This window comes from Amphibalanus amphitrite, unplaced genomic scaffold (assembly GCF_019059575.1).
Source record: "Amphibalanus amphitrite isolate SeventyFive unplaced genomic scaffold, NRLGWU_Aamphi_draft 000562F_arrow, whole genome shotgun sequence".
In the NCBI taxonomy this organism is placed as follows: Eukaryota; Metazoa; Arthropoda; class Thecostraca; order Balanomorpha; family Balanidae; genus Amphibalanus; species Amphibalanus amphitrite.
The window spans coordinates 25,864-48,977 of record NW_024882056.1 but is presented as its reverse complement, the minus strand read 5'-3'; the positions used below and the strand labels follow the sequence as shown (position 1 = coordinate 48,977).

Sequence of the window (23,114 nt, the reverse complement as noted above, 5' to 3'; positions counted from 1 at the left end):
CGCTACTAACCACGGTAACCAAGGCGACGAAAGAAAACAACACATGTAATATCGCATGGTCGGCCAAACGGGAATACAGTGGCCAGGTTCGATTGAGCTCTGATGAACTTGGGCTTACCCAAGTTCTATTCAACATCCTACTATGGGCTATACAAAAACCACTAACGATACGAGCTCTGACAAAAAGGACACGTATTTTTTTAATAACCCTTTTCATGGTATTCCTAAACAGAGAATGAGTTTCCTTGGGTTGACGCTTCAGCCAGGGGAAGAGCCAGATGCACGGTGCGAGATCTGTTGAATACAGTGGATATTTAAACACTGCAGTTCACCTACTAGCCAGAAGTGGCTCCCAACTAAGTGCTTTGTGGGAGGGCGCGTCGTCACCACGGAAAACCCATTCCCAGCCCATGCAGCTCTCAACTTTCTGCATCCCTTACAGCTGCGTAAAGGCGGTGCAAGCTTATTCCCTGATCATGTTGAGCTCCTCTACTATCATTCCCGCCACTTATCTTCGATCGCTCCACACCAGCTGTCTCATACGCTACATAATCATTTTCATTCGTCTTCGAAATGGAAACCCTTCCTCTCCCGGCGATTCACCTTTAGCTTAAAATAGCGCATTTTAAGTTTTTTTTTTTCTGGCCACATTCCCTCACAGTCAAAATAGAATCCTCTCCTCGGAGCTCTTGCACAAGCTTGATGCACCCACTTTTCCCCTTTTCCCAACTTAACCATTACTTTCACCTACGAATGGTTTCAACGAAGCTTTAGTCATGAGCGTCACAGCGGCATTCATAGTACGCACACTCCACTACATTCCTGGTTCTTTTTGTCACACCTCATATACAAGCATCCGGGTATATTCACTCGAATAAATTGAGCCCAGCCCACGGCCGCCCACTCATCACTTCATGAAAAAGTATAGAAAAATAAATAAATAATGAATTGCCACAAGATCCTTTGTTGTATAGAATTTTCTACCGGATGAATCTTTTCACAGAACCAGTCGAAAATGCAATGTGGATTGACCGTGCATTGTACGGGTGGCTGAGCAGCGGTCATCGCGACATTATTTCCCAGTGACAATGCACTTATGGGACGTATACGAATCCGTACGAACAATATCAGACATGCATCATGTCGACAAAAACCCAGACGGCGGCCTGGGATGCACGTCAGACCAATGGGCGTCCTGTCATCAGCTGCATCCGGCTACTGAATGAGCACGAGCACGATCATTCTAAATGGAGCTATCTCAACCACAGGTAATAGCGCCATTCGAGCGGGAACACACGGGGTGGCGTCCGGGAAGAACCGAGTGCGTCGTCGCGACTAGCCAACTAGACATGTCTGATGGGGTCCGTCATCACTAAAACAAGGCTGATTGTTGCAGTAGACGGGGCAATGCGTGTGTAAATAATTGTGTATTTGTGTGTGTGTGGGAATGGGTGTGTTGGTGGTGGTGGTGGTGGTGGTGGTGGGAGGGGGGGGGAGTGAGCGCTGCATATGTTCGGGTGCGGTAAATAGATGGGATAGGGCGCTACGTATACGACACAGCTATGTAAGGGTGTGTGTAATGGGCCGGGTTTACGCTCACCTTAACATCCCCATCAGCGCCAGCCGTGACGAACTTCTCCGGTCCGAGGTAGCAGGCCGCCTGTATCGGGCCGTCGTGCACGCGCGACTTCTGGATCTGTTGGCCAGGGGTGATATTCGGTCAAACTTCTGGATCTGTTGGCCAGGGGTGATATTCGGTCAGATTTCTAGATCTGTTGGACAGGGGTGACTTTCGGCCAAACTTCCTTACGTCAGGGATAGGGTCACTTCTGTCGTATCATAGGTAAGATTTGTGTCAGAATTTTATTGATCAAGGAGAGTATTGAGGGAAGATTTTTGTCCGTAAGGGATCATTTGAGTTTAGGTCATACTTTGTCTCTCATGACTCTGGTTTGATCGGAGTTGTTTTGTTGCGGTCACGCGTGGAATCCTGTATGTCTATCATGAGTAAAACTTAGCGTAGTCAGGGTAAACCAACAGGATGGCTCACCGGCTAGGTGTCGCAAGACGCAATACAATAAAAACGAGGGTATACCTACGCATGAGCCAGACTGGCAAATGGGAAGTTACAATGGACCTTCCTCTGATAACGTAGACTTTAGTTTTGCAGTGCAGGGCCGCACAATATCCGGGTATATTGAGCACCACGCACACATTGGAGACGTGAATCCTGTATCAATGGTGCTTCATAAGTGAGCATAGAATCAATAGCAAACGCCCCAAGAGCGCACAATAACAGAAAACACGACAGTAATGTCATGATTCCTTCATCCATGGTTACGTCTTGCGCGGTCACCGCACACACACAGGTAATAACACAACACACGTAGTAGTCAGTGGACATATTTCCTACGACGAGCCTAGCTAAAAGGATACAGCAATGACTGAAGAAGGGCAGACCAACAAAACGATGCAGACGCAGCCCCAAACAAACAACTGAGAAGTCGGTGCTACAATTAATGATTATGGGCTGTGACAGAACCACGAGGAAAGACATGATTATTGTTCTATTGGTTGTTGACTACAAAGCCCCGTTTGGTTCTGACGCACGTTTATCACTGGTGACAGAGCGATCACCACTGTTTGACACTGACCCAGTCTCCGTGTTTGGTGCCCCAGACGATCAGGTAGCCGTCCAGATCTCCCGACACCAGGTAGCTAGCGTCCGGCGAGATGGCCAGACAGCGCACTGATGAGTCGTGGCCGTGACGCACCTGGGTAGCACGCCATGGGGACGCGTCACTGCGGGAGTCATACGCGTAGAGCGCTGAGAAGCACCGACAACACCAAGACGGTCGTGTAAAACAGTAATAAAAATGTCTAAAATTACACCAAAATAATCCCAAGCGCGGCCAAGCTAGTACCTTTAACACTGCTTACCAGCATAGTACATATTAAGTTCATTCTAAACTTACTATTATTCCACCCGTTTTTGCTCTTAAATTAGTTTTACTTACATTAACTTACATTAGTCCTTCGTGGACATCGGTAAACAGGTAGCCTAATTTCCATACTATCTCCGATTCTTATCAAACAATGCCCTCTTGTCCCATCACTTCCAGCTATCTCTCCAATGTCACACCTTCATCCATCACTCTCCCCTACCCTCACGCCTCCCGGACGTACCGCCTTGCGTTTCATCTCCGTCGTGTCCCAGATTTTCACTGCGCCATCCCATCCACCAGTGGCCACCAGCGGCCGACTCGGGTGGAAGGCGGCGCAGGTGATGGGGCGCGAGCCGCGTTCCAAGGTGCGCACCTCCTGCAGCTCGCCGCCGCCGCTGCCGCCCGACGAGGAGCCCAGCCCGGCAGAGGCGCGGAACCGCCACAGCTGGGAGAGAGAAGGGTTAGGCAGGGTGGTAGGGATTGGTGAATAAGTAATAACTGATAACAATTTGGCAAATTAATAACTTGATGGGAGGAAAAATGATTCAAGGAGAAAAATACGTCTCAGAAAAATAGATATGAAACCTCGCTGATTAATATGACATAAACAGTAGGCGTGATCTTTTCACCTTACTCCCGATAAGATAAAGCTGACTTGTGTTCTTATTAACTACATTAGATAAATGTGTAGTCAGCTATCATGATCAGGTTATCACTGTGAAATATTACAAAGATGTTGATGTTGACATCCTTAACTTTGTTACACCTTCTAGTCTCCTAGTCCTCCCTCTCTTTCTTCCCTAATCACCCCACTCCCCATCCCACCCCACCTTGATGTCGCAGCTCCAGCCGACCGAGATAAACTCCCCGCCGTCCGGCTGCACGGTGAGACAGGCGACACGGCGCCGGTGGGCGCGTGTGACGGCCAGCCGGCGACCGGAGCCCGCCTCCCACACACTGAGCTGGCCGTCCGCGGCTCCGCTCGCCAGGTAGGTGCCCTCCGCGAGCAGCGCCAGGCCTGGGGGAGGTTGGAGGGTGGAGTCAGAGCGGGTCTACGTCAAAACAGCTAGTGACATTTGAGCTAGTGACTTTTAACCCGCGCCCTGCTGGGGGGGGGGGGGGGGTGTTTGAACACCCCCCTTGTGGTTTTTCGCGAATATCTCAAAAACGGCGGCGCGGAGCGCCACCGTTTTTGGTACACCTTATCATACATCAATTCTACACATGTTGTGAAAATTTCAGACCAAGGTCATTCAAGGTCAGGTCACCAGGTCACTTGAAGTGACCTCACCTCATAAAAAGTTTCAATGTCTGTCATAGCTACACCGAGTGACCGATCGCTTTGAAACTTTCAGCGATTGCTAAGAGCAATAGCATGTACATAATGTATATCTCAGAATTTTGATATCGATGACCTAAGGTCAGGTCAATTTTGCGACCTCCCCATTATAAGTCAATGGGAGAAAATTGAAATGCGCCTCTTTTGGATGAAAGACATTATAAACACTCCCAAACACCGAATTACAAGTGGTTTAGACACACTGAACATGAAAATGGTGTCCGTGACCCTTGTTTATGCCCTGAGGTCATCTTAGGTCACGAATGGTATCTAACAGTTTTTCGCAAATAACTTTTGATAGAGGCATGCTAGAGCGATGAAAACGCCTTAGATGTGTTCAGCTCGACGATACGGATCGACTGATATGCAACATGACCCTTTCCGGTCAGGTCATGACCTTGACCTGAGGTCAAATTTTCAAGTTGACCTTTCAAGGTCAAGTTATAGTTCATTCGATGCGTCTTGACGAGAGGAACACGATGCCGGTAAAAGTAAGCTCGTACAGGGCTTGGGTCAAAAGTTATTGCAGAAAAACTGTTTCCGAAAAAAATCGGCTATTTTTGCAGTTTTTGCCCCCTGCAGGCAAAACCGTTGACGCTAGGTCAAATCTGAGAGAATTACTCAGAAAGGGCGTTAATAGGGCTATCGAATGCGCTTTTCCGCGGCGCTGTAGCTCTATTGGTTCCCGAGTTATGCGTTGGCTTCTTGGAAATTTTCGCCATTCGACCTGGAAATCGGCGAAATTTTGCCTTCAATGACCTCTGGTGACCTGACCTTTGACCTGACCAAAAAATTGACCGTCGTCATTATTTTTGACGCTCTTTCGAACGCCGCCTTCCGCGTATCGCTACGTGGCCCAGGAGCCGAGTTACAAGGGGGGGTGTTCAAACACCCCCCCCCCCCCAGCAGGGCGTGGAAATCCAGGACCCCCAGCCGGGCGCGGGTTAAGCTAGTACAAATAAGCTAGTGCCTCAAAACAGCCAGCGACAAAATCGCTAGCGTCAAAATAGCTAGTGAAACAAAATAGCTAGTGCTTCAAAACAGCTGGTGCTATAATCGCTAGCGTCAAAATAGCTAGTGAAGCAAAACAGCTAGTGCCTACGAACTGCGAGCAGCTAGTGTGAATTCTTTAATGACGGGTCCTTTAAGAAGATTGTGACATGAACGTTGGCATTGAGGTGCAGACCATGGCGCCAAAATGCACGAACATTTATTTAAGGCTTCAAAGGAAAAGAATAAGGCGGCTCGAAGGCTATGCACCAGAACCGGTTACTAGAGCAGGAATCCAAACACCAGAAAAATAGAATTGTTAGGCTAGGAGAAGCAGTTGTAAGTACGACCTAATGACTGAATGATACTTTTGCGACCGATCAGATGTTTGACGAATTGGTGAAGAAAAATGCATGGATGCTCGAAGGTAAGAAGTCTGATCTAACATGAAAGTTACTGATCTGACAAAAATCTGACCAGTAACTTTCAGTTTCAGTCAAATATGCAAGATTAACGTGGTTGTAAGCGGTGCTTTAGAGGGGCGCAGGTGGTCTCAGAGGGTATACGTTTACGTCTTCTGGGAAAAACCTTTGGCAACATATAGGTACCGAAAATCTACGAAACTAAGTCATGTACGACAACGCACGTGCATAATTGACTTTGAATTTGACCAACCTAGGGCCCTCCGCGATGTCTTTCCTACCATCTCAGTAGAGGGATTTTTTTTTCATTTGACTCGAGCTATTCTGCCACTAGCGATCTTGATCCACTAGCTATTTTGCTTCACTAGCTATTTCGACTCTAGCGATTTTGTCACTAGCTGTTTTGAAGCACTAGCTATTTTGTTTCACTAGCTATTTTGACGCTAGCGATTTTGTCACTAGCTGTTTTGAGGCACTAGCTGTTTTGCACTAGCTGAAAAGTCACTAGCTCAAATGTCACTAGCTATTCTGACGTGCACCCAGTCAGAGCTGACCAGGTAGGCGCCGTCCGCGAACAACGCCAGGCCTGAGGAGGGGAGCAGCAGGGATCGGAGTCAGAGAGGGAAGGAAGGGACAGGGTTAGAGCGTCGCCAGGCCCAGGGACAGAGGGGCAGAGGTCAGGGCTAGGGAGGAAGCGGACAGAGGTCAGTTGATGTATTCATGCGTCAAACAAGGAGATACAGGCTACACCAGCGAGCTAATCGGTAAAAAGCGTAGACGACCATGAATTGCACGACGACCAACCACGCGGACAATTGCCGCATATTAAAGGTAGCGACGACGATATATCGAAGATGTCAACGATGTTTATTGAGAGCAGCAGGACAGCGACGACCTAATAGGACAAATGTGTCTGTGTCCTGTGATATGGAGCTCAGTGAGTCAGCGATAGATGGGTTCTAGATCTGACCAGATTAGCTTCAACAGTACAGACAGCCACCATAAGCGGCTCTGGATATCTAAAAAGACTGTGTCTGGGACTAGACTGTTCTGGGGAGACGGAAAAACCTGACCCAGCGGAAACTGAGCCGGACGCGGCGACCCTCAGCGCCCACAGTCACTGTCCGCTAGGCTGGCTGCTATTTTCACTGACAGAGCTCGGCTATTTCCCTGTCCAAACTGACAGCCCAATATCCGTCCTGCGAGCCAGACATCGGTTGAGGATTTGTCTCGCTTGTCACACGCCAAGTATAGGTAATACCTACCTATTCGGCTAGGAACTTGGGAATATGAAACTCGCTGTGCTCAGTACTATTGCTCGTCGCCTTTCATGAGATTCCTATTGTTAGATATGCGGTCTATATTATTACTATGGTATTATCGTTCCGATCTCGGGCGATAATTGGCCTCGGGTATGGTCGTTCTTTGTAACCGACAAATATGGATAGTTGCCATACAGACGTTTGCTCCATCCATAGGAAATCCATGTACCGATTGACCCATAACCTTTCCCCACCTGTAATTGACTGCCTCGCTCCGTTCTCACTTAAGATTGGCTGTCCCCGGCCGGTTCATCCTCATGTGATTTGCTCCCACCTGATCCTCTCACGCCATTGCTGGTCCATCCATCCCCGTACTCACTCGTGATTGGCTCTCCGTGACCGGTGAATGTGCGCGTCTCGCGTCCTGAGGTCAGGTCGTACAGTTTGACCTCGCCGCTGGGCAGGCCGACGTAGAGTCTCTCCCCGGCGGGGTCGACCGTCGCCGCCGTCACTGCCTGCGGGCGCGGACGACAAGGGCGGGTCAGAGGGGTCACGGGAGGTCAACGGGGGTTATGAGTGGTTACATTGAATCCTGCTACTATCGCAGAACCGGGACCGGATTCACCGTAGCGCCCACTCCGGTATATAAAACTCTGACGATATGGTTGGTAATGATGGACATTCAGCAAATCAGGGTGATACGCCTCTGCCATGCACCATTAGGATATCACGTTTCGAACCGTAATTACAAGTAGACGAGACCAAAATCAATCCCACAAGCCCATCTAATCGAAAAGCATGCGATGGTTGATATTGATTTCTGGGTAAATGACAGACCGATTCGAAATGTCTATTCATAGCAGTAATTAATACCAGGTGACGAAGACAAGAACGGCTTCATCTATCTGAGTGGTCAAATGGTTGTGTTATTGTAGTTGCTATATAACTTCAGCCCAAAACCACCCCTAACTTTATTTACCTAGAATTTGTCTTACTCATAATCGCTCATTGGGGAATTGCTGAAACCGCACAGAACATTTATATGAGCCTAACGTTTAACTCCATTATTTGGCTGACACCATCGAAATCCGTTATAACTAAGAGTGGTTGAATATGTAACTATATTATCATATCAGATACTGTACATTATGTATTACTGTCGTTAGCGGGTAAAATACTGATATAAATAGCACATAAAAGCTTGAAACCAAAATGTACTGCCTTTATACTCAGTCGCAAGACGATTAATCACCGTTTGTGCGCAGTTAGATTGAGAGACCTTGGACTTCGCCTAAAGAAACGCATATCTCCTCAGGCCAAGTACTTCTACGACCTTTATATTTCTGTCACAGTCGAGAGGTTCCAGAAGCGATTATCCGCCCTTGCCACCACCTGTAGGACCCTCTACCGCCACAATCACCCCTCACGAGCCTCTCCAGCGGCTGGGCCACCTGCCGCCAGCCCCGACTGGACGAAATCCTCTCCAAGCTCTGTTATCCCTCTCGAGCGCCGATCTACCCCCACCGCGGCGGGCCCTGATGGAGGAGAGGCGCCCACGCCGGCCTCTCAGGACTACGGCACACGCGCCTGATCGCCACTACAGGACAACCACGAGCGGTACTCGAAGAGCCCGAGAGGCGCCGGTGACACCTGGGTCTCCGGATTAACGGTCAGAGGTCAGCGGTGACGGTCTGAGGTCAGGGACTTATGGTCAGAGGTCAAAAGCTCGCGTCAGAAGCTCGATAGCCTAGGCCCTAGAGACGCGGGCCGACGAGCGCCTGTCAACGCAACGTAGAACCGGGATCAATGCCAGCCGCAGCCCCCGGGCAACGAAACTCCATATGTTCTTACCAACGAACGGCCCGGGCTCAGGTTTCCTTACCACATATGGGTTTTATATCTAATGAAGCCAACTAGCAACCGAGTCAATGCACTTGCTTCTCGTGTGCCTGCTAGTGAATATCACGGCGGCACATAAAGCATGTGCCATTAGCTGAGCCAGAGAGCTCGGAATATAAATAAAAAGGTAACTGGCGACAGAGGGAGCCTGAATAAGTGGACATCAACCAATGTTGACCTCAGCAAAGGCCGAGGAGCGAGTAACTACTGTCCGTTTTCAAGGTATGACTTAGGACCCATCAGGAAAAGAAAAGATCTGAGCAAAATCACTCAGCTCAACGACCTCAATTACCACTCTGCTTGCGTCGTAGACTCCGGTTAAAGTGATTGTTGACAGCTAAAAGACAAAAACAAAGACACCTTTCGCTAGGAAAATGAAGGTACAGGGTGACACAAAACAAACGGTCATCACCAAATTTCGAATAACTTCGGAAGTTTTATTCAGATCATCACCAAACTTCGGTCACTTAAGGTCACACCTATGTAGCATACATCCACCAAGTTTCAAGTCTTCACTACGAATACTTTTAGTACAGTGTGTGTTTTACTGACGCTCCACAATGTGCTCCAGGTGAGCGCCACGGCGCTGCAGGGCGTAGGCACACTTGCATCCGGCGGGCAAAGTTGTCGATAACCCGATGGCTGTGCACTTTACAGAGTGCAATGGCCTCTGGAGACAGTGCTCAGGGGGTGTGCTACCCCTGAAACGTTATTCTTATCGGGTTATCGACAACTTTGCCCGCCGGATGCAGGTGTGCCTACGCCCTGCAGCGCCGGGGCGCTCACCTGGAGCACATTGTGGAGCGTCCGTAAAACACACACTGTACTAAAAGTATTCGTAGTGAAGACTTGAAACTTGGTGGATGTCTGCTACATAGGTGTGACCTAAAGTGGCCGAAGTTTGGTGATGATCTGAATAAAACTTCCGAAGTTATTCGAATTTTGGTGATGACCGTTTTTTTGTGTCACCCTGTATTTAGAAGTGATTCGTTTCCAGATAGTTCGCCAGGATCATAGTCCTTCGAACTTCCAGACATCTTCGAGGCCGTGGTACTACTTAGACAACAAACCAAGTCCAACCGACAAGATGATCAGGAGCATGTGTCTTGACGGATAATATAAGTGGAAATACTATACCTACATCAAAAGTGTAAATGATACGAAAAACTGGCGAACAATACCCAGCGGCATATCTTCGTTGCCTCTACGTGATAAGCGAAAACTCTTTACAGAAAAATAAAATAGGGAGATTAGCTTGTCACGGGGAAACGAAAATTCCTCCCTCGACTTACCGAAGAGAACTCTTGATATTTTCTTTCCGGTAATCCCTACCCCAGACATCCCTGACTGACCTAATATCTGACCTCAGCCAGCTCCAGACCACCCCAAGTGACCTCTGTTGACCCCTCTCGACGCCGACTGACCCCACCGACGCCGGCTGACCCTTAGCTGACCCCGACTGACCTCTGTTGACCCCTCTTGACCCCTCTCGACCCCGACTGACCTCTGCCGGCCGCAGTGTCATCTGACAGGGCCTGGGCTCGTTGACGGAGCGGCGCGGTTGGCAGCTCAGTCGGACCAGCGCCGTGCCCGGCGGCTGGCTCTCCCGCACCAGCTGCTCGGCACTGGAGCGAAGCCAGCTGTCGGCTGGTTCGTTCATCGCCTGCTGCAGCACCAGGTTCGGCGAGCTGCGAGCACAGAGACGGCGGTGAGGGGGTTAGTTTGGCAGCGGGAGGGTCACGGAGGGCCACCCCCACAGTGGAACGAGGCTGGGAGGGACTCCCGTGAATAGTAAGCGCAGGTTGTTTGAAATAGACAAACACTACCCAGTCGTTAGAATTGTTTTTTTTTTCTATTGAAAAACAGCCGGATATGGTCAGAGGAGGCCACAGGAGAAGAGAGCGAGAAGAAGAAAGTCAGAAGGAAAGACAGAATAAATTGTTATTCCATGGAATAACAATGGCAATTGCCAGCGTACTCCAACAATCACACAATGCAACCACAGAAAACTAGGGATGCGTTTTTACTTTCAATGAGAGAAAACATCGTTTGTGATGCCTAACTTAGAGCCGGTTGTAACCTTTCGCTGCTCACCGTGAGAAGAAGTGCAGGTGGTGCGACACAAAGTCGACCACCTCTGTGACGTGCGGGTGTAGCAGGTAGAGCCGGCGACCGGCCGAGTCGGCCACTCGGGAGGCACGGACGTCGTCCAGTAGCTCGGCCGACTGGCCGCTCTGCGCCTTCAGCATCAGGAACCTGACGGACACGGGGGGCGCGGTTAGCGGAGCGGATATTGGGGTCATGGGAGCGGACACAGGGGCCACAGGAGCGGGCACAGGGGTCACAGGAGCGGACACAGGGGTCACAGGAGCGAACACGGGTTGTGGGAGAGTACCCAGAGGGCCAATGGATCATATACGCGTCTAATAATGATTTTATTTTTGCTCTGAAGATGATAAAAATGCAGTTAAGTATAGGTAATCCCAATATAATATAGATTACCCTTGGGACAGCTGCTTCTCTTTACGAGGTTAACCCTCGCGGGCCCGGGGGGGGGGGGCGTTTTTCGCCCCCCTGGCGAATATTTGCGATAGCTCCCGAGCGCTTAGGGATAGGAAAGCGAAACTTTCAGTACCTTTTCTCCCATCAATTTGACATCTTCTGAAGTAAACAATTTGGACCTAGCACCATTGATGACGTCACAAGGTCCATTCTTCTAGACCTCTGCACGGCAAACTTCGGCGTCACAGACGCAAACTTCAAATAGCTGCTAAAAATAGAGTTTTAGAGATAAAGACAAATTACGAGCACGGTTGTGTAGCGTTTGACCTAGAGAAAAATAGAAAAATAGTTTGAGTGACCTGAGGTCAGAGGTCAGGTCAATGACCCCGAAATGTGGCTTTAGTTTTTCGCAAATAACTTCGACAAAAATGGTCCTAGAGCTACGGCAATGGTACCATCGCATTCGCCTTGTCAAGCCGCGTCGAATGATATATATTTTGTTCGGAAAAGGTCAAGTTTTATGTTGACCTCATGTGACCTCGAATGACCTCTGGTTGACCTTGACACATGAGAGGTCATTTATGATGGATTTGTACCCGCTGATCACGAATCTGGCATCTATTTTCCTCAAAGCCTTCATTTAGAGCTTCTGGACGGCAAAATTGTCTTATTTATTATTACTAACTTGAATCAGTGAAATAGCCTCTAGCAGGGATACTCTTCTGTGACCTTGACCTTTGAGCAGCCTTGTATCGTAAGATGAACCACAAATAGGGAACTGATAAGCCTCAAAACATTTCAAAACATCTTGGAAGCTAGCACGCAAGATGTGCGAAAAAGTGCCAAGTTTGAGGTCAATTTTGAGCGTGACCTTGACCTTGACCTTTAATTTTAAGCACATTTTCGGAATCCTCAGATTCTCTTCTTTCGTTTGACACCCAATTTCGCCGGTTTGATGCAGCCTGCCGTCCTCTAGAAGGAGGCTTACTTTGAGATCACTACACATGTGCCGGTTTTTGCCTTTGACCTTGACCTCTGACCTTGAAAATTGACCTGAGGTCAAAAATTTTAGGTGCTTTAGAATCGTCTCGTAAGGACCTTTCGTTTGGTATCGCTTTTGTTTCCGTAGCTCCCTTATTTACGAAGTTAGACAGGGGGGGGGGGGCGAAAAACGCCCCCCCCCCCGGGCTGCGATGGTTGGGATTACCCCCCGGGCCCGGCAGGGTTAAAGGTAGTGTGCCAGCTTTCCTGGACCATATGGAGTTAATGACCCGGATAAGGAGAACCGGATTTTTAGAACTTATCCATACCGTCAAAACTCATGGAAACGTCTTAAATTCTTCCAATTTTGAGTACCCCAGTGCACGGGCGTAGGAACGTCATGAAAAGTGGGTGGGCCACCCTGTCAAGGGGCCTCCTTTTCCAGGGGCCTCCTATTTTCAGGGGCCTCCAACTTTTGCCTCGTCCTGCTGGCTGCTTTCAAGTATGACATCCAAATCTAGCTTCTCAGATCGGGCAGATGTACCCAGGGGCGTAACCGCTTAAGCGAACAGTGCGGAAAGTCCGCACCATTTTTAAAACTTATTCCCCCTCCGATTTTTTTTTTTTAGAATCTATTTGCCGCAAACGGCGCATGACCCCTGAAAACCCTTACACAAATGTCTTCCTCGTTTCCCAAGTGCCCCCATTAGCTTCATAGGCGCCCTCTTTGGCATATAAGCGCCCTATGTATAGTCATCAGAGACATCCCTATATGTGCCACAGTCTCCCCGTTGTCGCATACAATGTGCGCTTATCATAGGCGTCTCTCTTTTATGGACACTTGAAGGCGCCTCTCTTTGCCATGCCGGCGCCCCTGTTTCTTATGAATGCACCCCCATGGCATTGATCAATTGCAGTCTGCAGACCTCTATTGCATGTGGACGCCCATATATGTAGGCCTCAGAGGCGCCCCTCTTTCGCATTGAGGCGCCCCTATGGGCTTCATAGGCGCCCCTCTATTGCACGTAGGTGCCCTACTGTCTCAGAACCGCTCCCCTTTGGCATGCAGACGCCCATCTTTCGACGGAGGAGCCGCTGTGGTTCTTAAAGACGGCATGGTGCTCCCAGACGCAGATGGTGCTCTCGGAGTCGACAGTGTGGGACCTTCAGTCGCTGATGGGTGCCCGCCGGATGTGGACCCTTGGAGACGCCGGTATGGGGCCCTCAGAGATGCCGGTATGTGGCCCTTAGAGACACCGGTGTGGAACCCTCAGATACTTCAGTGTGAAGCCCTTACAATTACTGGTGTAGAGCTATGAATGCGCTGGCTTAAATCCCTCAGAGGCCGGTACATGGACATTAGAGCTCAGTGAGAGCTTGTATGGTGCCTTCAGTGGCCTTGTGGAGCCGTTAGACATCAACATGGTGCTCTCAGGAGCCGGTGAGTCCTCAGAGTCACCGGTGTGGGGCCTTCAGAGCTCCGAGATACTGGTGTGGGGCCCTCAGAGGTGTCGGTGTGGGTCCTTCAGATGTACCTATAGAGCCTTGAGATGCACAGGTGTGGTGGCCCACAGAGGCGCCGGGTGGGGTCCCCAGAGCCACCGATATAGGGCCCTAAGAGACACTAGTATGACCCTCAAAGGCGCCGCTGTGTGGCGCTCATAAACACTGGTGTGGAGCCATCACAGGCGGGTGGAGCCGTTAGAGGCCGGAAAGGGCCCTTAGATGCCTACAAGGAGCCTTCAGAAGCCGGTGTGGCACCCTTATGGGGATAAGCGTGTCTACTTAGGAGCCCTTGAGGTGCTCTCATGAGCTCTGTGGGGCCCTACCGAGCCGAAATATGGCCACAGCCAGTTGCTGCGCATGGTTCTTCGGACTATCATTCTCAGGGGCCTCATCTGCCTAGTTTGAATAGAAGGGCCTCTCAGAGACCATCAGTCTCATGGGCCTCCTCTGGCTAGTATAAATAGAAGGGCCTGTTAGACCATCAATCCTAGGGGCCTCCTCTAGTTAGTATAAATAGAAAAGCCTCTCAGACCATTAATCTCAGGGGCTCCTGTGGACAGTATAAATAAAAGGGCCTCTCAGACCATCAGTCTCGGGGGCCTCCCTAGAAAAGTGTAAATGTGGATAGAGGGCCCCCCCTCAGATTCATTAGGAGTGGACCTCTCTGACTATCAGTCTCAGGGGCCTCTTGTGGCCAGTATGAATATAAGAGCCTCTCAGACCATCGGTCTCAGGGGCCTCCCTAGAAAAGTGTAAATGTGGATAGAGGCCCCCCTCTGATTCATTAGGAGTGGACCTCTCTGGCTATCAGTCTCAGGGGCCTCTTGTGGCCAGTATGAATATAAGAGCCTCTCAGATCATCGGTCTCAGGGGCCTCTTCTGACTAGCGACTAGTGTGTATAGAGGGCCCTCCCAGACCACCGGTTTCAGGGGCCTCCAGTGGCCAGTTATATGAACAGAAGGGCCTCACAGCCATCAGCCTCGGGGGCCTCTTCTGACTGGTGTGAATATGAGGGCCTCTCATACCATCAGTCGCAGGGGCCTCCCAGTCTCAGGGGACTCTTCTGACTGGTGCCGGATTGAGGAACCTCCCAGACCGAAAGTTTTGGGGGTCTCCTGTGACCAGTATGAATAGAAGGGCCTCTCAGTCCATCAGTCTCATGGGCCTCTTCTGCCTGGTGTGATGATAAGGGCCTCTCAGGTCATCAGTCTCAGGGGCCTCCTCTGACTACAGTGTAGATGGATAGGCCTCCCAGACCATCAGTCTCAGGGGCCTCTTCTGACTATTGAGGATAGAGGGGCCTCCTCTGACTAGTGAGGGTAGGGGGCCTCGGCTAGACCGCCAGTGTCAGGGGCTTATTCTGACTAGTGTGGATGGAGGGGCCTCCCAGACCACCAGTCTCAGACCTCTGACTATAGTGTGGATAGAGGGGCCTCCCAGGCCGCCAGTGTCAGGGGCCTCCCCAGACCAGTGTGGATATTGGGGCCTCCTCAGATCCACTAGGGCCTCTCAGGCCATCATTATCAGGGGCTTCGACTGACAAGTATGAACAGAGGGCCAGTCCTTGGATCCATCACGGCCCCTTGGAGTCCGTGCGTGGGGATTCGTGGAACTTATTTTTACCGAGTTTGTTTATTCTGCAAGGCGACGACGTCCTCTCAAATCGAGACGAGGGGCCTCGCGTAAAAAGTGGGTGGGCCAAAACACATGGTTGGCCCCCCCACCTCGAAAAGTGGGTGGGCACTTGCCCACCTGGCCCCCCCCTGTTCCTACGCCTATGCCCCAGTGCGAAATTCGCCCGACGGGTTGTCGGTCGTACCCCAACCACATTTCACACCAGTATGAACAATAAATGCACACACTAAAATCGCTGTTACCGATAGGCTCATCCAATCAAGTTTCGTTAAACCCGTTCATCATCATCTCCTGCGGTTTCGAACACGCCTGTTAGGTGGCTTCTGCTCATACTTTGTGGTGCAGTGGTGGTGCGTCGGGCCGCGCGCTTTGACTTCGGCCAAGAAAAATGCGTCAGCTGATCATTGTCTTTTCTGCCACTTTCGTCTTGTGAGATGGGGTCATAACTTAAAGGTAGTGTGCCACCTTTGAAAGATTTCCCGTTTTATTTTTCCTAGGATAAGAAGCTTCTGTTTTTACCTAATATCGCAAAAAAATAAAAAATGGGCCTGGAATAGTGCCTTTTTCGCCTAAAAGTTTATCGGTTTTTAGATATGTATAACAACTGTAGTGGGCTCACCTGCAAACAGGCGTCGGGCAACAATCGCGAATGCGGCGCACTTGTGACAATAAGCAAAGGTCATTATAGTGTTACGACCATACGACGTACGGGAATGAGTTATCAGCTGTCTAATCGTAGACAACACAATGTCGAGCCTTAAACTGTAAGCCTGTATTGGTATTGTTTCTTAAATTTGGCTGTCGAACATTAATTTGTGGTTTGAAATATGATTTTATGTAAAATAATTGATATGAAACAGCCGTCTCTTAAGTTATGACCCCATTACACCACACGCAAGTGGCAGCAATGACAATGATCAGCTGACGCATTTTTCTTGGCCGAAGTCAGAGCGCGCGGCCCGACGCACCACGCGTATTTGGAAATTCCGACCTCGACGAGCATCAGAAGCCACCTAACAGGCGTGTTCGAAACCGCAGGAGATGATGAACGGGTTTATCGAAACTTGATTGGATGAGCCTATCGGTAATAGCGATTTTAGTGTGTGCATTTATTGTTCATAGTGGTGTGAAATGTGGTTGGGGTACGACCGACAACCCGTCGGGGCGAATCTCGCACTGGGGTACTCAAAATTTGAAGAATTTAAGACGTTTCCATAAGTTTTGAAGGTATGGATAAGTTCTAAAAAATCCGGTTCTCCTTATCCGGGTCATTAACTCCATATGGTCCAAGAAAGCTGGCACACTACCTTTAAGAGACGGCTGTTTCATATCAATTATTTTACATAAAATCATATTTCAAACCATAAATTAATTTTCGACAGCAAAATTAAAGAAACAATACCAATACAGGCTTGCAGTTTAAGTTCGACATTGTGTTGTCTACGATTAGACAGCTGATAACTCATTCCCGTACGTCGTAACTCTATAATGACCTTTGCTTATTGTCACATGTGCGCCGCATTCGCGATTGTTGCCGACGCCTGTTTGCAGGTCAGCCCACTGCAGTTGTTATACATATCGAAAAACCGGTAAACTTTTAGGCGAAAAAAGCACTATTCCAGGCCCATTTTTGATTTTTTTGCGATATTAGGTAAAAACAGAAGCTTCTTATCCTAGGAAAAATAAAATGGGAAATCATTGGAAGGTGGCACACTACCTTTAAACAAAGTAGGAATATAAAAAATGGTGTGTCAAAAAATAATTTTAACTATTTATATGCCACCTGAAATAAAAAAACGTATACCATGAGAAAAGCATGTGACAAAAATACACCCTGTTGTCTATGGGATGCCTGCAGGTATCCAGTCGGTTCTTGTCCCACCAGCATACTGATAACCATCGGTGACAAAGCATTGCACCCTTCTAAAGTGTTTAGTGCCACCTCAAGTAATGTTTTGAACAAGCCGCTGTTGCGCAAGATAGTTCGTTAACGGTTTGTAGCGTTTCATTAATGGTTCGCTAGATTATGGTTCGTTCTGAAATACGTGCTAGATTTGACCAGGACTCATATCTATTAGGGCGGTAAAGAAAAATAGGCCCAGCCTAGACCCAAACCAGAAGGAAACGGAGAACGTCGGTTTGAAGGCTAACTTCCTACACACCTTAGAATGATGGCAAGGCTATTCATAGTAACCGTTGAGCATAGGCGGCGGAACGAGGGGGGGAGGCCACCGGGACACCGTGCCCCCCTTGATTTTGGCATTTTAACATAAGCCCTATGAGCGTTGCATGCAAAGAATGGGACCAAAAGTCGGCAGTGTCCCTGCCCCCCTTAATTGAAGGTGTTCCGCCGCTACTACCGTTGAGGGGACGACAATAGCCCACGGAATACTGCAGTCCCCAGAGTACCACAAAATGTCTATCTCTGTAGGCTGCGCCGCAACACATGTCAGTACGGCGGGACAGCCTACCCACCAGGGCTTTCTCAGTCAATGCCGCTTTTACTGTTCCGTCACTAAAAAGGCCGTTCAGTGTGATTCTGTGTATTGTACCAAGCAATGTATACAGGGTGGGGCAGAAAGATTTACCTGTTTGTTTTTAGCCCATAACTCAAAAAGTTTTGGACGGATTTTAGTAAGATTTTGCATGCGGCTTCCCAACTGACTCGTGTATAATTGTTCTGATCGGTTTTAATTCCGTCGTGGTTGTTTATGAGCTACGGCGGATATTACAAAAAGAGCCCAAATTGCGGCGCCGATGCAGGCTGGCCACAGCGTCCGAAGCGTTCCAAAACAGCTCGGTGTTGCCATGAAAACTGTTAACAATCTAATGAAATGCCTTAAAGGGACAGGTACAGTGTCGACGAAGCCCATCCCAGGCAGAACAAGACATGTCCGCACCAAAAAGCTGGTTGATATCGTACACAAGATGGTGTCTCGAAATCCTTGGCGAAACATGCGCAAACTGGCAAAGGACCTCGATTTTTCGCCCAAAACGATCAGAAGAATCATAAACGACGTTTTGAGCCTTGAGTCGTACACGATGCAACGTCGACACCTAATTTCGGCGGCATCCAAGGAGAGGCGGCTTCACAGGGCCCAAAAGATATTGGAGGAAATCAGAAGCGCCGGTAGCAAGGTCTTCCTCTGATCTGATAAAAAAAATTCCACGGTTCAGCCCCAGATGAACTCTCAAGGCGACATAATCTTGGCAGATGGTACATGCGGCATTAATCCTGCTATCCAGGCCAGTTTTGGTCGCCACAACCCTGCTGGTGTCATGATTTGAGCTGCCGTCGCATCCGACGGCTCAAAAGGACCCTTGATCTTCATCGAGGCGGGTGTGAAAGTCAGTTCACACGTTTATGTCCATCTGCTAGAGGAACATGCTCTGCCTTGGATCGCTCAGTCGTTCCGAGACGGATACGTCGTCGTCCAGGACGTTGCGTTGTCTCAGACGGCCACCTTCACTCAACAGTGGTGCAAGACCCAGTCCCACATGCCTGGATTCTGGGACAAGGACATGTGGCCACCATCAAGTCCAGACCTGAACCCGATGGACTTCACCACCTGGGCCATCCTGGAGAGCGAGATGTGCGCAACACCACACAGCAGCATTGCCGCTCTGAAGCTGACCCTCGAGACGGCATGGGCGAATTTCGACGAGGACACCGTGCGGCGCTCGCGCCTCTCCGCAGGGGGAGGTTTCGGGGCAGGGGTGAAGACCAAAGGTGGCCATATTGGTTCATAGTGCCGTTGCTGAGATGTGTAGGTACATGCTACTGAATACGTGTACCAAAAATCATTTGAATATCTTAGTTCTGGACCGAAATATTTTCAAAAATCCAGAGGTAAATCTTTCTGCCCCACCCTGTAGGTACAATAATCAACCAGCCAGTAAAGTGTGCAAAGCGGTGTGACGGAGCGAGTCTTTATTGCTCTATGGTGCAGCACAACAGATACAGTGGTCTTGGGAATTTGTAGCGGTGGATCCAAAATACCTAAGTACATACACAAATGACAAATAGACAATTGAAACATCCATCATTAGTGTGAGAGCCATTTCACAAAATTCATGGCTTCCGCAATGCACAAAGCTACATTTTCAAGTGGCAAAAAAATGATCTAGCAGCGAACCTTAACTAACATTCGCACTAGCTGCGGTTCGCACCTAAAGCGCAATAACCAACAGCAAAGCTTAGCCGAGAGCGAGAGACAGTCCGGGTCTTAGGAGCTCCTTGCACCCTTTGATCTCCGATTACGCTGACATGAATTACAATTGTACAACAATGACAGTAAAACTACACATGAAATTGATCTCCATTGCTGTCACGGATTCCGTCAACACACAGTGTCACGGACCATGAGGGACAGGGCCGGCCCCGCCTAGCTCCGAGAAAGTCCTCGTTCACATTATCGCGTCACATTATCGAGGGCGGTGGTCTCATCTGTGACGTCACTAAAGTCCCAGGCCCATTTAGTCTGACTGCTGTCTTTAGCGTGGCGCCAGTCTCCGGATAGTCCCTTGAACGTAGCACCAGCCTTCGGGTCGTCCCCTCGACGTGACGCCAGTCTGCGGGTCGTCACCTCAGCGTGACGCCAGCCTCTGGATTGCCACTTTATCGTGACGCCAGTCTGCGGATCGTCACCTTCAAGGCGCGTCGAAAGTCGCCGCTGAACAAGACGAGCACGAACGGACTGACGATTGCAGCCGAGCCACCCGTCACGATCAGGATGATGTACAGGAAGATGCGCATGGTCGGCAAGATGACGCACTCGGCGGTGTTGTTCACCAGCTCTAGCGTCCATAGGGGACTGATGACGACGAAGAAGATCATGATGAAGGCTGTCATGGAGACAGTAGCCACGATGTCCACCCTGGCCGCCGGCTGGGCCGGTTTCCGTGGAGCAACACCGCGCCTACTTTCCGAGTCGGACGTCGACGCTTGGCCAGTCTTGGGCTTGGGCGAGCTGACTTTCAGCAGGTTGGACGGCTGCAGGACCAGATTGTTGGAGGCGATGTGGTCAATGCTCCTCCCAGAGGAAGTTGGCGACCGCTTCTGGCGAGTGTGCTGAGGGTTTTTCTGGGAGACGTGCGAGCCGGTTGACGCCGCTGAGCCGTCACCTCCCTCGGGGCCGTTCGAGGCGGACGTCGACTGGACCTCTGTGACGATCATGGAGGGAGCCGGGCTGCGCTTCGCGTCTCGTACATCAGAACCGGCGGCGGAGGTGCTCGCCTCCACCTCAGCCGTGGTGGTGAGCTCCCTGGGTTGGATGGTTTTCTTCAGCGGCGGCAGGGTGGCACCCTCTGTACCAGCGGACTGTGCCGCTCCCGGGTCCGGCTGGGACGGTCCTGCACGAGGAGGTGCCGGCTGCCTCGTCTGCCCCGAGACCCTGGCACGCGCTGCGGACATGAACGTCGACAGCGAAACGCTCTTCGCGCCGCCAGGAGCGTTTTCAGCCGGGCCGCCGGAGGGCTGCTGCTGCTGCTCCTGCTGCTGACCGGTCTCGGCGCGTTCTTCCTCGACAACGGCGACCTTGGGCTGCTGTCGCTGCTGCGGTAACTCCATCGGGACTCTCCTGCGCGCACGCAGACGCTGTTTGGACCGCAGGATCTTCATCAGAATGCGGAGGTAGCAGACCGCTATGATAACCAGACCGCTCATGTACTCGGTGGAGATCACCGTGGCGGAGACCCAGTCGATCGGCTCCTTGAAAAGACCGTATATGGCGTAGCCGTCCGGACTCCAGGCCAGCGCCTTGCGACACTTGGCGTGATCGCGAGAGCTGCGGAAGTAGAACTTGATCAAGCTGGGCATCACTGCAAAGGCGATGAACGTCACAGCGTTCCTGCTGTCGGCCGGAAAGGCGCGGTTCTTGACGACGAGAAGGTATCTAAGAACAGTGATGATGACAATAACGGAGAAGCAGATGTGCCGGGTGCTCACGAAGAAGAAATAGCGCAGCGTGCAGTGCCACGGGGCGCTGAAGTTAACGGCAAGCACGCACAGGATCGGCATGCCGGTCCACATGACGTTATTCATGCAGAGCACGGTGACGAGCACGTTGATGACGGTGTGCAGCCGCCGGTTCATGTAGACGGTCACCACCACGGCCAGGTTGAGCAGCGCGGCCACCGGCACGATCAGCACCGAGAGCGCCACCAGGGCGGCGTACATGTCTGTGGCGCGCTCCTGGCCGTCGCTGGCGGCACACACCAGCCGGGAGGTGTTGGCGCCGGCGGCCGTGGAGACGGCCAGCCGCTGGCAGCGCAGCTGCGGGGTCCGCAGCAGGCACTGGCTGCTCAGACCGTCATCGAGCAATGCCGGAGAGGCCATCGCGTTGATCGTGACGGCAGAACAGCCTGTTCCGGCCGGTTCCCTCTGCACACTGGCGCTCTTGCTCCACGCCCGAGGCACATAAGTCGCGTACCTTGACATGCGCAGTGCAACAGACTTCTATTGAACCAGCACGACACATAAAAATCCTTAATCTGATTAACACTGGTGCACCACTGTGATTAACACTTACGGCTCTTAACAAGAGTCTCATATGTCGCACCTACTCAAAAACCCTCGTCCTTAGGCGTTTATGTGATAGGTTTTCCGCCAGTTAGGTATTGGTATACGTGCCAGTTGGTGCGTTAGCACACACATATAATAAACGTTAGGGCAGACTTAATGCGTGACTTTGATCCTCTGATGACGTAATCAAAGCCTGAGACTGCGCCAGCTGATATACAGTTCAATAGGCGCTCGGAGGTCGGCTCAGCTGCACAGCTTCACAGAGAGCACCACTTACACGAAGGTACGGGGGCGTGCGGTCGGTATCATGTAGTAGCACATCACGCATAAATTGACTAGGCCAATTTAGAAAAATCAAACTACATATATAGCTGCATCATACGCATGATTCAAACATTCCATGGCTGATGTTTGGCAAGATATCATTCTTGTTTCTTTGCTGTTTTAGAGCTATTTATACCACATTTGACATGTGGCACATGTTAGAAGGCTTCCCATAGCAGGTTTTTTTTGTACAGCGTGTCGACAGCAGATTCAATTCGGGACGTCAAAAATACACTGTTCGCACTCGGCCTAGCCCAACAAGCGGCAGGCTATCATAACGTCGAATGTTGAGAATTCAGAGGCTGGTGCGCTACGTCAGTTTCGACCAGACACAAGAAAATCACAAGAAAGTCAAATGGGTCACAACAGCCGAACATTGGTTTTCCTTAAATTTCCTTTTCGTCGATGCATTTTGGCGTACTCCTCTCAATAGTCCATCTAATGATGAATGATGGATAATCCATCTAATCTTGTATACGGTTTGGTGACCTAAAAGCAAATGAAAAAAGCTGTAAGTATAGTACGTGTACAATAGTACATGGAAGCCGGGCCGCTACGCATGACTGGTTACAGGAAAACAAAGTGTACCATTACGTATATTGATTAACACCACTGCCGCCGCTACAGAGAACATTTATAACATCAAACGGTATGATAACGACTACCGGGAACAGGGGACAGACACCACCAGCGGAAAAACCTTTAGTCAACTTACATATATGTAAGCCAAAAATAAGGTTCTAATCCAATTACATGTAAATAGACATAAAACTGAAAGGCTATAT

At 50.1% G+C, this 23,114-nt stretch overlaps 1 protein-coding gene across 1 annotated transcript in view; it reads right to left on the bottom strand.

Annotated features, from left to right (window-relative positions):
* Positions 1 to 23,114, bottom strand: part of LOC122393924 (telomerase protein component 1-like) — a gene marked incomplete at its 5' end in the record, with an annotated part of 63,475 nt that overhangs the window by 15,552 nt on the left and 24,809 nt on the right. Inside the window, 7 exons of the mRNA XM_043390402.1 lie at positions 1,601 to 1,696; positions 2,655 to 2,774; positions 3,187 to 3,390; positions 3,776 to 3,963; positions 7,338 to 7,473; positions 10,362 to 10,545; positions 10,952 to 11,113. Of these exons, the coding sequence (XP_043246337.1) occupies positions 1,601 to 1,696; positions 2,655 to 2,774; positions 3,187 to 3,390; positions 3,776 to 3,963; positions 7,338 to 7,473; positions 10,362 to 10,545; positions 10,952 to 11,113 (1,090 nt within the window). The remainder of the gene's footprint in view (positions 1 to 1,600; positions 1,697 to 2,654; positions 2,775 to 3,186; positions 3,391 to 3,775; positions 3,964 to 7,337; positions 7,474 to 10,361; positions 10,546 to 10,951; positions 11,114 to 23,114) is intronic.